We start from the raw sequence: 17,287 nt of genomic DNA on the forward strand, positions 1-17,287 counted from the left end.
ATTCAGGAGTCCTGTGCTCCTTTCCATATGGTCACCCTATCCTTAATGGCTCATTGACGCTTGCCATTTCTGTTGCAAAATACTGATCCATTTTCTTTAGCCATTTGAAATCATTGTGTTAGAAGGCATAAAAGAGCTTATCTTGACGCAAGGGTAAAATGCTTCATTTAGAGAATGCAGTTCTCGGACCAAAAGAAAAAGCTGAGGGTTTTTTCGTTATTGTTCCATATTTTAACAGCTCATGTTTTTCTTCCGCTCCTGCAGAGTTTTATCCAAAACATGTAGAGCTAATTAAAGAAGAATGTATTAAAGATAAGATGGTTTTTTACCAGCACCAGATCTTTCTTTCTTTCTGCATCTGCTTTGTGGTGATTTCCCCCTCTCTTCTCCACTTCATCAGCTAAATATTTGAAGGACAAAAACTGGTCGCCTGCACACAGTATGGTGACTTTAAATTAGGGATGTGCTCCACTTCTCCTCAGAGCAGAGAATCAGGAGCGAATTGGCCTGATCCGCCTTGCCCAGAGGCGGAGTAGAAGTGAACCAGGGTCCTGGAGAAGCATGGCGAAGAGAAGCGGCCATAGGCGGAGCGCTTCTCTTTTTGCGGAGCAATCCGCCCGCCATTTTGGATAATTTTGCCCATAGGATTGCATTGCGGAAAAGATTAGGGGATAACCGTGTTGTTTTTAAAGCTATCTTTCTGAAATTTTGTGTGCTTAGAGAGTCATGGCTGGGGGTCATTTTGAGCCTACTCTCAGCACTCTGTGTGGTGCGGTTCGCCTGCTATAATTTTTCAAAAAAATATGTAAAAAAAGCAGGAGAGGGTAAGCGGCGGGGTTTTTTTTAGCCATGACAGGCAGGTTCAACTCCCAATCCTAATGAGAAGTGATGACCTCATGAAGCATCCTCCAATCCCAGCGTTGGAGGGGGGACTAAGGCAGAGCCACCCTGAGAGCTTTCTGCTTTGTGTCTCTTTGTGGGTTGGCGTTCGTGGAGAGAGGAGTTAGTTATAGGTGCTGCTGCTGTGTTTGGAGTTGGAGGAGATTAGATTTAGGATTTAGCTTGGGTTGTGTGTGTGTTTGTTTGCTTGTTTCTAGGCATGTGCTCCGCTCCGATTAGAAGCGCAGAAGCAGGAGCGAATTGGCCTGCTCCGCCTTGCCCAGAGGCAGAGTAGAAGCGGACCGCGGACCCCTAGAAGCAAGGCAAAGAGAAGCGCCCATTTTCGGAGCGCTCCGGTTTCCGCGTTCCGCTTCTATCGCCATCTTGAAACATTTCGCCCATAGGATTGCATTGCGGAAAAGAATCGCAGATAACTGGGCTGTTTTTGATGCTATCTTTCTGAAAATTCTTGTGCTTAGAGACTCGTGGATGGGGGTCATTTTGAGACTACTCTCACCTCTCTGCGTGGTGCGGGTTGCGCGCTAGAATTTCTTAAAAATTGGGTCAACAAACAGGGACAGCGCGGTAAACCGGCGGTTTGGGGTTTTTTGGTTTTTTTGTTTTGAAGCGATGACAGGCACATTCAACTCCCAATCCTGATGAGAATTGATCACCTCATGAAGCATCCTCCAATCCCAGCGTTGGAGCGGGGGACTAAGGCAGAGGCACCCTGAGACCTTTCTGCTTTGTGTCTCTTTGTGGGTTGGCGTTCGTGGAGAGAGGAGTTAGTTATAGGTGCTGCTGCTGTGTTTGGACTTTGGAGATAGATTAGGATTTAGCTTGGCGTGTGTGTGTGTGTTTGTTTGCTTCTTTCTGACTTTTAGCTTAGTTTGCTCTGTGTTTTTCCCTTACTTTGATTTAATATAAACTTTATTTTTAAACTTTGGAGTGTGTGTTTGTTTGTTTGTTTGGTTGTCCCCCCCTCCCCTCTCTTAAAGCCTGACTGTGTTTCATCTTCCTTCCTTCTATATACCAAAAAATACAAAAAAATACCCCAAAAAAATTATTCTCTATTTCTTCTCTCTGTTACTTGGACTCTGTGTGTGACTGTGTGATTGTGTGAGCATGCTGTGTGTGCAGTGCACTGTTTGTGAAGTGCAACAGCCATTGATTGAGCATTTCAAATCCTGTTTGGGCAAAGCATACACACACTTCTTGTCCCATTTCCCTACATACAGTAATTTTCTTATACATATTATTATATTCTTATACATATATTCTTATACATACTATTATTAGTATTAATATTTTATTCTTATACATATTAGTAGTAGTATATTCTTATACATATTATTGTTAGTATTAATATTTTATTCTTATACATATTAGTAGTAGTATATTAGTATATTCTTATAGATATTATTATTATTATTATTATTATTATTATTTATTTATATAGCACCATCAATGTACATGGTGCTGTACAGATTACACAGTAAATAGCAAGACCCTGCCGCATAGGCTTACAATCTAATAAAGTTGTAGTAAACAGTAAGGAGGGAAAGAGAATGCAAACAGGCACAGGGAAGTGTAAACAGGCACCGGGTAGGGTGAGGCTAACAGCATAGAGTCAGAACAAACTCAATATTTAAAAGCTATAGGGAAAAGAAAAGTTGAATCAGGACTCCAGTATTGGTAGGAAAGGGGGGGGGGTAATCTTCCTCCCTGCTATGGCCCTGATCTGGATCAGGACTATGTCTTTAAAGTAATGTCTGTTTTGGCTCTGAACATGTATAGCATTGCCAACTTAATTACTCATGTTATTCTCCTTATTTGTACCATTGCATGTTTCATACATAGGTGAATTGTAGCAATGTTTATATTGGTTCCCATCCCCCTTCAACAAATTCTGGACAAGTCCAGGATAGGCTTTTGAGGGTAACGTTCATTCTAGAAGAGAGAGCACTGAAGACTTATAATAGTAATATCATCATGAGAAGAGGGAGCAGGCGCATGTCTGTGGCGGGGCATGCTGAAAGCAGTGGTCAAGGCAAGGGTCAGGCTGGCACCAGTAAGCAGGCTGCCTCTCCTGCTGTGAAAATCAAACGGGCAACTCCTTGGCTGGCTGCTCCACAACAGAAGCAGGAGAAGAAGCAGGCAGAGGCACTCTCTTCTGCAACTTGTGCCCGGCGTTCTCTTTTTGAGGGTGGGAGCAGCAGTGCCATTAGAGGAGGAGGAGGAAGAGTATCCCCAACTCCTTCATTATCCTTTGAGCCCACGAGCCCGCTGATGGACCTGTCTCCAGACCTCCTAGACGAGGTTCTTCTCAGCACAGTGGAGGGGCAGGAGGAGGAGGAGGTGGGTGCTGAGGAGGAGCAGCAGCAGGCCGAGGCTCTCTCCCCAGTCTCATCCCACCCCTCTTCCACTGCCACCTGTTTCTGTGGCAACACCAGAGAGCTCAGGCGGGCAATTGGTGGTGTCACCACGGAAGCGAAAGACAAGCATAGTGTGGGACCACTTTGAGTTGGGAGCGGATCCCCGCTTTGCTGTCTGTCGCCACTGCAAACTCACCCTAAGCAGGGGTTCATCTACAGGGCATTATGGAACCAGCAGCATGAAGATGCATCTTCAGAGGCAGCACCAGGCGATCTTGCTGGGGAAAGAGGCGGGCAAGGCGACTGGTTCCAGGGGAAAGCCGAAGGCTGCTGCTGCTGCTGCTGGCACTGCCACTCTGAGCTCTCCATCTCCCATCCCCACAAGGGTTAGGCAGGCAACCCTGCAGGACATGGGGTGGGGGAAGTATGGACCCACAAGATGGCGTTTTCCAACGCCCACCCAGGGTGCTACTGTGGTGGGGCATCTGCCGGGACTGACTCCTCCCCAATACTAGATCTATGACATGTCACTCTGCCTGCCCCTCTGCTAGCCTGTCCTCCTCGGTGACCGACTTGCTGGGATGGTTTGCGTTTGCAATGCGTGACTAACTGCAGTGCTGGCTTAGAAACCAGCCATCCTTGCCTCACTTCCTTGTGCCCCCAGAAATGCCCGCAGCTTGCCTGCCTGCCTGCCTGCCTGTCTGCCCGCCTCCCCCGGGGTGCTGCTGTGGTGGGGCATCTGCCAGGACTGACTCCTCGCCTGCTCTGCCTGCCTCTCTGCCCGCCTGGTGCCTGGGAGATGGGCTCTGCGGTTCGTGCCCAGCACCCTCCGGCACGCTTGCTCCCAGTCGTCCTCCTCTGTGCCCCTCAATGCGTAACTGCTGGCTTAGAAAGAAACAACCAGCCATCTTTGCCTCACTTGCTCCTTGCGCCCGCTTACGGGTTGGTTTGCTATGCGTTAGTGCTCAAGCCATCCTTGCGGCACTACAATGCATGCTGCCTGCCTGCCTGCCTTCCCTCCCTTCTCCCCTTCCGCCTTGCAGGGATGGTGTATGTGTCTTGCTTTGTCTCAGGGGAGAAGTCCTTCCTGTGCTCACTTACTTTATCAAGTTCAAAAATCCATTTTTCAAGTGTGCAAGAAGATTTAGGGTTACCTCATGGCATGTTGGGATTTCCTTTCAACTGGCCCCATTGAGCTGTCTGCATTGCAACTTTAAAATCCCTGAGATACTGGAGTGTCGGATTTTCAAAACTTCCCCTAACATCAGGGGATGATGGGATTGGCTTGAAACTTGGCGTCCATGGGGACACATGGGTAAGCTGTCATGGGACCAAAGGATAGGTTTCTGACGTGCAAATTGACGTAGTTGTAGAATGGGACTTGATTTGGGGTGAGTTAAAAAGTTTAAGCCATGCCAAAAATCAGGGGATGATGGGATTGCCTTGAGTCTGGGCGTCCATGTGGACACATGGATTAGCTTTCATGGTGTCGAGTTTGAGGTTTCTAACGTGCAAATTGACATAGTTGTGGAATGGGACAATTTGGGGTGAGTTAAGCCGCGCCAAAAATCAGGGGATGATGGGATTGCCTTGAGTCTGGGCGTCCATGTGGACACATGGATAAGCTATCATGGTGCCGAGCTTGAGGTTTCTAACGTGCAAATTGACGGAGCTATCGAAAGGGGTGTGAATTAGGGTTATGGGTGGTGCGTTAGAGGTTAGAGCCGCTCCAAAAAACAGGGGATGATGGGACTGCCTTGAGTCTGGGCATGCGTGTGTGTCCCTGGATAAGCTCTCATGGTGGTGAGTTTGAGATTTTTAGCGTGCAAATTGACGGAGCTATGGAAAGGGGTGTGAATGGGGTGCCTGATTTTCAAAAATTCCCCAAAAATCAGGGGATGATGGGATTCCCTTGAAACTTGGCATGCATGTGTATACGTCCATGAGGTGTCATGGTGCCAAACGTGAGGTTTCTAACTTGAACAGAAAAAAAGTTGTTTACTTTTTTAGCTTTCAATGCAAGCCTATGGGGGGGAAACGGAGCTCCGATCCGGATCCGGAGCTCCAAGCGGAGCGGAGCAGACATGGGCGGAGCGAAGCGGGCCGATCCGCAAATCACGGATCTGGAAGTGAAGCAGAGCGGGGGGTCCGTGCACACCCCTACTTGTTTCTGACTGTTTGCTTAGTTTGCTCTGTGTTTTTCCCTTACTTTGATTTTATATAAACTTAATATTTAATTTTTGGAGTGTTTGGTTGGTTGGTTGGTTCCCCCCCCCCTTCCTCCTCTTAAAGCCTGACTGTGTTTCATCTTCCTTCTTTCTTCTATATAAAAAAAAATACCAAAAAAATACCAAAAAAAATATTCTCTATTTCTTCTCTCTCTCTGTGTGTGTGTGTTACTTGGACTGTGTGTGTGACTGTGTGTTATTGTGTGAGTGTGCTGTGTGCACTGCTTGTGAAGTGCAAAAAAGCCAATAAAGTTTGAGCATTTCAAATCCAGTTTGTGCAAAGCATACACACTTGTCCCATTTCCCCAAATATATATTAGTATTAGTATTAGTATTATATTATTATCATCGTGAGAAGAGGGAACAGGCTCCTCTGGGCCCGCCCACCCATGCCCGCCTCTCTGCCTGCCTGCCTGCCAGTCCATGCCTGCCTGCCTGCCTACTTACTTACTGCAGGGCAGCTTGGAAACAAGCCATCCTTGGCTCACTTCCTTGCGCCCGCCTCAAAGGGTTGGTTTGCAATGCGTTACTTACTTACTGCAGGGCAGCTTGGGAACAAGCCATCCTTGGCTCACTTCCTTGCGCCCGCCTCGAAGGGTTGGTTTGCAATGTGTTACTTACTGCTGGCTTTGAAACAAACCATCCTTGGCTCATTTCCTTGTGCCCCCAGAAATGCCTGCTGCCTGCCTGCCTGCCTGCCGGCCTGCGTGCCTTCAGCCCCGGGTTGCTGCTGTGGTGGGGCATCTGCTGGGACTGACTTCCCCATACTAGATCTATGGAATATCTCTGCCTGGCTCTCTGCCCGCCTGTCCTCCTCCTCTGTGCCCGCCTCGCAGGGATGGTTTGTGTGTGTCTTGCTTTGTCTCAGGGGACAAGTCCTTCCTGCGCTCACTTTGACTTTTGGAAGTTCCAAATCAATTGTTCAAGTGTGGAAGAAGATTCATATTTAGGGTTATCTACTCCCCAATTCATGGCATGTTGGGATTTCCTTTGAAATGGCCCCATTGAGCTGTCTGCAGCTTTAAATCTCTGAGATACTGGGGTGTTCGATTTTCAAAAATTCCCCAAAAATCAGGGGAGGCTTGGATTGGATTGAGTCTTGGCATGCATATGTCTACGTGCATGAGGTATCACGGTGCCTAACTTGAGGTTTCTAACGTGAAAATTGACAGAGATATAGAAAGGGGTGTGAATTGGGTTTAGGGGTGCTGCGTTAGAGGTTAAAGCCCCCCCCAAAAAATCAGGAGATGATGGAATTTGCTTGAAACTTGCCATGAATGTGGATGTGCCTGCTTCCAAGTTTTTATCTGTCAAAATGTCGGAGAAAAGTCCATGTCTGAAAATGGGGTGTCCGATTTTCAAAAAATCCCCAAAAATCAGGGGAGGCTTGGATTGGCTTGAGTCTTGGCACGCATGTGTATACGTGCATGAGGTGTCATGGTGCTGAATTTGAGGTTTCTAACCTTAACAGAAAAAAAGTTATAGGCTTTTTTGGATTTCAATGCAAGCCTATGGGGGGGGGAAGCCAGATCCGGAGCTTCGCAGCGAACCGGAGTGGACTATAGGCAGAGCGGAGCAGAGGAGACCCGATCCGGAAGTTGCGGATCTGGAAGAGAAGCAGATTGGAGGGGGGGGTTCGTGCACACCCCTACTTTAAATAGCATCATAAAAACAGCATCAGCTGTACTATACTCTAACTTGATAGAAGCTTGTTTGGTCTCTTGCTGCCATCTGGTGGACACTGCCATTCTTTCCTTGTAATATTTTTTTTATCAGACATAGGCTTCACTATGAAAAAAGCCACAAACTGGTTTTAAATCATCATAAATCCCTAGCCTCTGCACTTGTCCTTCTGAAACATTACAGGTTTCTTGCCTGGGGATATCTCTGGAATGTAACCAATTGTAATGCTAATCCACCCACCCCACGCGCAAAATGGGAGCAGAACAGGCAACTATCCCTGCAAATTTCATCCAGTTCTGCCAACAATTTTTTTAGAAGTTATTGGCCATTCCCTTTTTTAAAAAGTCAGAATATCAAGGTGCGTAGAATAAAATCCTGATCTATTTCTCTGACATTTGACAGGCATGATTCCCTCTTGTTATCCTGCAAATATCATCCAATTCTGACCAAGAGGGGGGAAAGATATAACCGTTTTCAGATATCCCATGTTAATGGGAATCATGAAGCATTACATTTCTAAACCTCAGCCCAGGTTTGGTACTGAATTGAAGTGGACCGTCTGGACATCATTCCAAGCAGTGGGCCATTTTTTGAAGTGCCAAATTGGGGTTGGAGTCAAGGTGTGGGTGTCTAAGCACATCTAGGGTGACCATATGAAAAGAAGGACAGGGCTCCTGTAACTTTAACAATTGTATAGAAAAGGGAATTTCAGCAGGTGTCATTTGTACGCATGTCGCACCTGGTGAAATTCCCTGTTCATCACAACTGTTAAAGCTGCAGGAGCTATACTGCAGCTATACTGTGACCAGATTTAAAAGAGGGCAGGGCACCTGCAGCTTTAACTGTTGTGATGAAGAAGGAATTTCACTAGGTTCTCCATATATACAAATGACACCTGCTGAAATTCCCTTTTCAATACAACTGTTGAAGATACAGGAGCCCTGTCCTCCTTTTCATATGGTCACCCTAGCTGCACATCCCTACTCATTAGAGGTATTAAGCCTGTATTTTCATAAATAATGTTTATACCAAAACACAGGTACTGAAAACAAAACTGATTTATCAAGTCTACCTTTTCCTTTCTTTCTTTTGTTCCTGCTCATATGGAGAAAGAACCCTTGACCCACTGTATTGGATTGATAGATACGAACTTTGTCTATTGTTCTGGAACAGTCTAACGTAGCCAAGTTTCTTACGGAAAGAGTTTTAGGAGAGAGATACAGATCTAGGTTTCCTGTTCAAATTACATTGTTACATTGGCAATACAAGTCTAATGTCATTTTTAAAGCTTTTATTTGTTAATACTTTTGTTGGTGTGTGTGTTTCTTGAAATTCATAACACTATTTCCTGTATGGAGATATTTTCTGTATGAACCTTTATGTATAAATAAACCAATAGATTCATTTCAATTCTGATTTGAGCCTGTGGTCCTTGACATTGGTTATGCATGCAAATGTGCAAATTTTAACTCAGATTATATTTCCAGAATAACACCGAATAGAAGTGATCACACACAGAGAGGGGGGGGGCTCATCTACACCAAGCAGGATATTCCACTATAAAAGGCAGGAGCCACACTACTTCTTTATAGAAGTATTGAAGTGCACTGCAGGATTTATTTATTTATTTATTTTACTTATTACATTTTTATACTGCCCAATAGCCGAAGCTCTCTGGGAGGTTCACAAAAATTAAAACCATAATAAAACAACCAACAGGTTAAAAACACAAATACAAAATACAGTATAAAAAGCACAACCTGGATAAAACCACGCAGCAAAATTGATATAAGATTAAAATACAGAGTTAGAACAGTAAAATTTAAATTTAAGTTAAAATTAAGTGTTAAAATACTGAGAATAAAAAGGTCTTCAGCTGGCGACGAAAAGAGTAGTGTAGGCGCCAGGAGGACCTCTCTGGGGAGCTCATTCCACAGCTGGGGTGCCACAGCGGAGAAAGCCCTCCTCCTAGTAGCCACCTGCCTCACTTCCTTTGGCAGGGGCTCACAGAGAAGGCCCCCTGTAGATGATCTTAAGGTCAGGGCAGGTACATATGGGAGGAGGCGTTCCTTCAAATAACCTGGCCCCAAAACATTTAGGGCTTTGAATGTCAATACCAGCACTTTGAATCGGGCCCAGACCTGGACTGGTAGCCAATGAAGTTGTAAAAGGACTGGCATAATGTGATCTCGCCGGCCAGTCCCTGTTAGTAAACGGGCTGCCCTGTTTTGTACCAGCTGAAGTTTCCGGACCGTTTTCAAAGGCAGCCCCACGTATAACACATTGCAGTAATCCAAACGAGAGGTTATCAGAGCATCTTCACTACTGCTCTATAGTGGTACTGAAGTGCACTGAGAACTGTTAGAGCCCATTGGCACATCCACACAAAGCAGGATATAGCACTATGAAAGTGGTATATGGTATGTGAGAATGGGCCCCAACAGTTGTCAGTGCACTTCAATACTGCTATAAAGTAGTAGTGTGGCTCCTGCCTTTTATATACCACTTTCATAGTGGAATATCCTACTTAGTGTAGATAAGCCCCCACACACACACTCCTTCTAGCCTTCTAACTTCCTTCTGAACATTTTCAGTGTGAGCTTTGATGCCATCTAGTGTTTTTCTTTCTACCTTTCTCTTCTCCCTAGCAATTAACCAGGATCCTGGTTGGAAAAAAAATGCATTTTATCCATCTCATGAGAGGGCTTTACACACGATTGGAGGAATACATATGGAATGCTTACAGGAAAGTATCTGCATACTCTTGCCATTCTTGTTCAATGTGATCAAACATGTCTGTCGGTTCCACAAAAGGGGTGCGTGGGAGTGTTACGGTGTCTTCCTCCCCAAGAAAAAGAATGAAAAACTATAGCACTAGGGGGCGGCAGAGTTGATATTTACATCAACAATGTCTCTAAATCAATTGATATAACTTAAAAGAAAAGTTTATATGAGGGCTATTTTAGCCAAAGCAGCAGAATCAAAGCCTTTCCTAAAATGATCCAGTTCAAGGTGCAGGTCAAACACTCCTCCCCTGGATTAAAAAAATAGATAAATCTCTCCATATAGAAAGTTAGGAATAAAATTATGCTGATCTGTTTTCCCTCATATGCTAGGTATTTGTGTGCAGCGAACTTTGTATTATGCATGTAACAACAAACACAGAAGAAACACAAAATGTCCAAATAAAAAACACAACAGGAAGACATTATTTTATCAAGTACAGGGAGAACAACTTTTTCATGGCGAACCTTGCCAACTTGCAACCACTACCTGTAGGCTTAAGTGTTACAGACCTGGAAAAGCTTTACCATTTGATTCTGCTGGTTGTATAAACTACCCTTGGTTGCAAGGCATAGGAGGATCGAGAGGCTCTGCCTGAAGTATGGGACCTTTTGCTCTCTTGTATGCACATATATGAGGATTCAGAGTTGTTCACTGCGGCACTAACCCAGAACAGGGCCTGGTAGCAACAAAGTGTACAAAATTATGCGTGGTGAGAAGAATGCAGATAGGGAGCCATTTCTCTCTCTCTCATAATACTAGAACCCAGGTTCATCCCAATATTGGAGTATGGCTCTTCTTATGTTCTTATAAAGCGGGGGGAAGGCCATATTACCCTGAGCTCCTTGGGTGGGAGGAGAGACTGGATTTTTTAAAAAAATTAATAAACTAGCTAGCTAACTAGGACAAGGAGGAGATTTCTATGCCTTAGTTCAGGGGAGGGCAACTTGTGGCCTTCCAAATGTTTTAGCCTACAACTTCCATCAGCCCTAACCAGCATAGCCAATGGTAAGGAATGATGGGAATTGAAAAAAAAAAATCTGGAGGGCTACAAGTTGCCCACCCCTGCCTTAAGGTATATGCAAAAGAAGCAATTGCAACAGGAACAGCTTTTTTTCCATTTCTGCATAATGCACTTGCCTCAATTCCCCACTGTTAGGGTGATCATATGAAAAGGAGGACAGGGCTCCTGTATCTTTAACAGTTGCATAGAAAAGGGATTTTCAGCAGGTATCATTTGTATATATGGAGAACCTGGTGAAATTCCCTCTTCATCACAGCAGTTAAAGCTGCAGGAGCTATACTAGAGTGACCAGATTTAAAAGAGGGCAGGACACCTGCAGCTTTAACTATTGTGATGAAAAGGGAATTTCACCAGGTTCCCCATATATACAAATGACACCCGGGGCCCTTCCACACGCCGTAGTGAAGGCGCGTGCATGCGCCCCAACTACGGCCCCAAAACGATAGTGTGTACCAGCCTGAAGAGATGGAGGCGGCGGCGGCTGGGGAATCCGGGCACGTCTGCCGCCGCCGCTGCCGCCCTCCTGCTGCCTGCTGCCTGGGTAAGAGCGACCCGGGTCGGAGAGCTCGGCTTCCGCCTCCGCCGAGCTCTCCGACCCGGGTCGCTCTTACCCAGGCAGCAGGAGGCCGGCGGGGGGGGGGTGGAGGCGGCTGAGGAATCCCCCGCCGCCTCCCTGCCTCAGCCGGGGCTCCCGAAGAGCCGCCAGGAAGAGGCGAGGAAAGGGGAGGAGGCAGCGGTGGCGGTGGCGGCAGGAGGAGGCACGCTGCTTTCCTCGCGGGCTTTCCCCCCTCTGACCCAGGTCGCTCTTACCCCGGCAGCGTCTTGGGGCGCGTCTGCCGCCGCCCTCCTGCTGCCGGGGTAAGAGCGACCCGGGTCGGAGGGGGGAAAGCCCGGGAGGGTCGGAGAGCTCGGCGGAGGTGGAAACCGAGCTCTCCGACCCGGGTCTTACCCAGGCAGCAGGAGGGCGGCAGCAGCGGCAACAGACACGCCCGGATTCCCCAGCCGCTGCCACCTCCGTCTCTTCAGGCTGGTACACACTATCGTTTTGGCGCCGTAGTTGGGGCGCATGCACACGCCTTCACTACGGCGTGTGGAAGGGCCCCTGCTGAAATTTCCTTTTCAATACAACTGTTAAAGATACAGGAGCCTTGTCCTTCTTTTCATATGGTCACCCTATTATAACAGTATTGACAACTTAAAGGTTCAAGACTGTCAAAGGTTCTCCATTTCATGTGGTCCTAGAGACAACAGCTGGAGAATAGGTATGCAGAGTTAAGAATTTGAAAGTGGCTCCCACGTTTCTGGTAGGTCCCTTATCTGAAAAAGCTTTAAATGAATTTGGGTGCTGCTATGCAAAAACAAAACAAAACATAGGAAGTGGTGGTTCACATGCTAATGAAGATTTGCTGGGAAATAATGAGTCACTGCAAATCAAAATTATTTCCTGCACTGCTGCTTTAAAATGGTTTATTATAGCAGTGGTGACAACTGTTGGGGCCTAGAACACACTCCATATAGTTTTCAAAGTGTCATATCCTGTTTGGTGTAGATCTAGCCCTGGTGGCCATGTTTATATTTTAAACTTCTCACCCTAATAATAATAATAATAATAATGGTAATGAGGCATCTTTTCCTCTAGTTTTGTCTTCTCCATCAATTTGTGAGAAAGCTTACAAACATACCAATTTTACAAACAAAAGTGCTATGGCAGGAAGGGGAATCATAGTAAATGTGAGTTGTCATTGCTTTGTCATCAAAATGATTGTCATTTTCAATGCTGACTATTAAAAACTGTGCTACACCACTGGGAGGGGGGTGCTAATCTGTAGTTTCGAAAATCACACGTTGTATGACCATTGTAAGCCAGGACCATCCAAATCCCAGATGTAAAGATAAATTGGCCAGATGCAGAAGTAGTCAGGGCTCCTACACCTTTAATAGTTGTGTTCTTGATGAACTACGCCTGCAGAAATTCCCTCTTCTGCACAATAATTAAAGATGCAGGAGCCCTGTCCTGATTTGAATCTAGCTATCCTATGAGACGTGGCTGAGAACATAAGAACAACCCTGCTGGTTTTTGTTTTCAACAGTGGTCAGCCAGATGCTGTGGGGAAAGCTTACAAGCAAGGTATGGAAGCCACAACCTTCCCACTGTTACCTGTTCCCAGGATCTGGTATTCAGAGTTATACGGCCTCCAAATATGGAGGTTGCATTTAGCCAGTTGAGGCTGGTGGCTCCGATATCAGTGGGGCTTCACATCCTGGAGAGCTCCTTTAGAGTTCTGACTGATTCAGACTGCTACCTGAAGCAGATTCACCACCCCACTGCATTTAACAATATTTATTTCTTTGATTTATAATATCCTGCCTTTCAACCAAAATATGGCATTCAAGGCAGCTTCCATGAAATAGATTAACATTTTCCCTAAAAAGCTGCATAATCACACTCATCATGTTTGGCCTGAATCTTTCGCTAACTTGATTGAGTGACCCTGAGTACCACTATTATAAGAGAAAAATTATGCATGGTTTAGAGAAGATGGATAGAGAGACATTTTTATCCCTCTCCCATAATACTAGAACCCAGGGTCATCCCATGAAGCTGATTGGTGGGAGATTCAGGACAAATAAAAGGAAGTACTTCTTCTCACGCACAGCGCATAGTTAAATTATGCAATTCACTTCCACAAGATGTAGTGATGGTCACCAATTTGGATGCCTTTAAAAGGGGATTGGATAAATTCCTGGAGGAGGAGGAGGAGGAGGAGGAGGAGGAGGAGGAGGAGGACGACGACGACGACGACGACGCTATCAATGGCTACTAGCCCTGATGGCTATGTGCTACCTCCAGTATCAAAGGCAGTAAGCCTGTGTGCACCAGTTTCTGGGGAACATGGCTGGGAGGGTGCTGTTGCACCATGTCCTGCTTGTGGGTCCCTGGTCGACAGCTGGTTGGTCACTGTGCGAACAGAATGCTGGACTAGATGAACCCTCAGTCTGATCCAACATGGGTCTTATGGTCTTAATCTTCTCATGTACTCTCTCCACACCATTTATATTATTACAAACCACTCCATGCCTGCATTTCTCCCTAGTCATCAATTTCTCCTTAGTCACCAATATGGGTAACCATTGGGAGAGGGGAGGAGGAAAGTGCATTCTGTACATGTGTGGCACTTTGTTCTTGGTTAGTTCTTTACTGGCGACAAAGAGGTTCTAGAAGCCCAGTGAAATGTTGTAGAGTGGGGAACCTGTGACCTTGCAGATATTGTTGAATTACAACTCCTATCATCCCTGATCATGGGTCATGCTGCCTTACCCCAGTGGGGATGGGATCCAACAACTTCTTAAGAGCCACAAGTCCCTTACCTTTGGGTTAAATCAGCCTCCCTCAACCTTGTGCCTTTCAGATGTTTTGGCCTACAACTCCCACAATTCCTGAGTGCCATGCTTCCTAGTGCTGATGGGAGTTGAAGTCTAAAACATCTGGAGAGCACCTGGTTGGGGACATCTGGGCTAGAACGTGGAACAAGGACTGGGGAAACCCAAGCTCAATCATCCATTCAACCACCATGCCATATGACTTTGGGCCAGCTGCTTTCTCTCTCTGCCAAACTTACCTCACAAGGTTGTTGTGAGGATAAAATCGGGTAGTTGGGGAGAAAGCTATGTATGTCACCATGAACACCTTGGAAGAAAGGTTGTATATAAAGGTATTTTTTTCTGTTCTTATGATTAATAACGTATTTTTAGGTAAGATTCTCAGCAGGGCCAGCCCTACCGTTCAGCAATGACACAGCACCACAACCCACATTCTAGATTGTGGTTTGTCATTGAACTGTGGGTTGTTGCCAAAACTTGGGTCGTTGTGTTGTGTGAACCCACTTATGCTTACAAAACAGTTTGTTAACCACGAACACCCCACGGGTCGCAACCCAACAACAAAGCGTGTCTTGTCTTCCTGGGTCGTTCATGGTCAACAAACCATAACTTGTTAGCCCAGCTGGGTCCACACCAGCTAGCTTAGGGTTGAAATGAAGGGGCAGCAAACTGTTATTTAATTGTAAACACACACACACACACACCTTCGAGGGGTGGGAATGGTGTTTGTAGTAGGGTGACCATATGAAAAGGAGGACAGGGCTCCTGTATCTTTAACTGTTGCATAAAAAAGGGAATTTCATCAGGTGTCATTTGTATATATGGAGAACCTGGTGAAATTCCCTCTTCATCACAAAGCTGCAGGAGCTATACTAGAGTGACCAGATTTAAAAGAGGGCAGGGCACCTGCAGCTTTAACTGTTGTGATGAAGAGGGAATTTCACCAGGTGCTGCATGCATACAAACGACACCTGCTGAAATTCCCTTTTCGATACAACTGTTAAAGATACAGGAGCCCTGTCCTCCTTTTCATAGGGTCACCCTAGTTTGTAGGCCTTTGTGACTCACGTTCCCAAATAACTTTCCTTGCCTTCGGGTGGGGGCACCCTGTACTCGGCCCTCTCAGGCAACTGACTTGGGCCAGCCTCGCGCGCTGCCTTCGCTGAAGGCCGGAGGCCGCCACGCAGCTCCCTCCGCGAGGAAGGGGCGCGCCGGCGAAATTGCCCGCCGAGCCGGAGCAGCGGCTTCCTGAGACAAAGGGCCAATTGCGCGCCTCAGCGGCTTCCCCGCCCCAGCCAGCCCCCGCCGTCCCTCCGTGCCTTCCTTCCTCCTCCTCGCCCTTGGCCTCCATCACGTGGAGAGACAGCCCCGGGCTCCTCGCAGTAGCAACCGCGCCTCGTTGCGCACCCAGGGAGAAGCGGCCGGACGGCGCGTGGGAATCCGGGCATCGGGCTCGCTCCTGCTGCTCCCCTTGACTCCTCCTCGCTCGGGAAGCTGGGCTGCGTGGGTGCCTCGGGAGGAGCATTCCTCGTCAGGCAACCATGAAGGCGCTGCTGCTGCTGGTGGTGGCCGTGCTTGTCCCGTTCTGCCTTGCCGCGGACTTGGGTAAGTCATCTTGGGGAAACGCAGCCCACGGGCCACCCCGCAAACACCCGCCGGAAAAAGAAAAAGTCCTTTCGTTCATCCGTGAGATTTTACTTTTCTCCCCCCTCCCTCAAACCCTTCCTTTTCGGAGCGGTGACATCTCAAGATCACGCCAACCTTCCCCAAACTTTTGTCCTCTGGAGGTCTTGGACAATTCCCCATCATCCCCGAGTGGGGCTGATGGGAGAGTTGTCGACCCACGTTTCTGGAGGGCACCAGTTTGGGGAATGACGCGTTGGTGGTTAGGCAACTCGCAGGCGACCCGCTCCAGAAGTAAGGTGCCCGTTTAAGAGTGGGCCGTGGGGGCACAACTCAGCCCTTGTACTGAACGGGTGTCTTCCTCAGCCTGTTGCAGCAAGAACGACAAAATGCCCTCTGGCACCTTAAAGACTTGACAAATGAATTTTAGTTCACAAAGTGCATCTGATGAACCGGCCAGGGTCCACAAAAGCTTATTGCGGAGTAAATTTGTTACTCCTTAAGACTCTTCATCGGTTTTGCTTTCTTATTGTGAAATCACCGCAGACCTCTGGGTCTTCCTGACTGTTAGAGCAGTACGACAATGGAATCAGTTACCTAGGGAGGTTGTGGGCTCTCCCACACTAGAGGCCTTCAAGAGGCAGCTGGACAACCATCTGTCAGGGATGCTTTAGGGTGGATTCCTGCATTGAGCAGGGGGCTGGACTCGATGGCCTTGTAGGCCCCTTCCAACTCTGCTATTCTATGATTCTATGATCACATTCTCGATGTCTCACAGCAAGCCAGAAGAAGGGCTGCAACTCTGTGGTAGAGCACATGGTTTGCATTGTAGAAGGTCCTGGGTTCAATTCCAAACCAAATATCGATTCTCTACTCAGAAGTGTGTGTGTGTGTGTGTGTGTGTGTGTGTGTGTGTGTGTAGCAGGGCTAGAACCTATTGGAATCACTGGAGAGCAGCTGCCAGTCAAAGAAGACACAACTAGTCTATGGATGACTTTAAAAGGGGGTTGGATAAATTCCTGGAGGAGAAGGCTATCAATGGCTACTAGCCCTGATGGTTATGTGCTATCTCCAGTATCTGAGGCAGTAAGTCTGTGTGCATCAGTTGTGGGGGAACATGGGTGGAAGGTTGCTGTGGGACCATGGCCTGCTTTGATGGTCCCTGATCGACAGCTGGTTGGCCGCTGTGTGAACAGAGTGCTGGACTAGATGGACCCTTGGTCTGATCCAGCATGGCCCTTCTTATGTTCTTATGATCAATAGTTCTTTGACTCATTTTCGTGTGTTCAGGGAAGAGACACAAGATATCG

General features: G+C 46.9%; 3 protein-coding genes across 3 annotated transcripts in view; 1 reads left to right on the plus strand and 2 right to left on the minus strand.

The window, feature by feature from the left end:
• The window catches only part of LOC134399656 (matrilysin-like), a 29,635-nt gene extending 13,756 nt beyond the window's left edge, over positions 1–15,879 (minus strand). Inside the window, exon 1 of the mRNA XM_063127738.1 lies at positions 15,490–15,879. Coding sequence (XP_062983808.1) covers positions 15,490–15,879 — 390 coding nt within the window. The remainder of the gene's footprint in view (positions 1–15,489) is intronic.
• Positions 1–17,287, minus strand: part of YAP1 (Yes1 associated transcriptional regulator) — a 451,661-nt gene that overhangs the window by 231,159 nt on the left and 203,215 nt on the right. The window lies entirely within an intron of this gene.
• The window catches only part of TMEM123 (transmembrane protein 123), a 28,751-nt gene continuing 27,204 nt past the window's right edge, over positions 15,741–17,287 (plus strand). Inside the window, exon 1 of the mRNA XM_063127131.1 lies at positions 15,741–15,959. Within this exon, the coding sequence (XP_062983201.1) occupies positions 15,896–15,959 (64 nt within the window). The 5' untranslated portion in view covers positions 15,741–15,895. The remainder of the gene's footprint in view (positions 15,960–17,287) is intronic.

The sequence above is a fragment of the Elgaria multicarinata genome, chromosome 5, assembly GCF_023053635.1.
Source record: "Elgaria multicarinata webbii isolate HBS135686 ecotype San Diego chromosome 5, rElgMul1.1.pri, whole genome shotgun sequence".
NCBI classification, from domain to species: domain Eukaryota; kingdom Metazoa; phylum Chordata; class Lepidosauria; order Squamata; family Anguidae; genus Elgaria; species Elgaria multicarinata.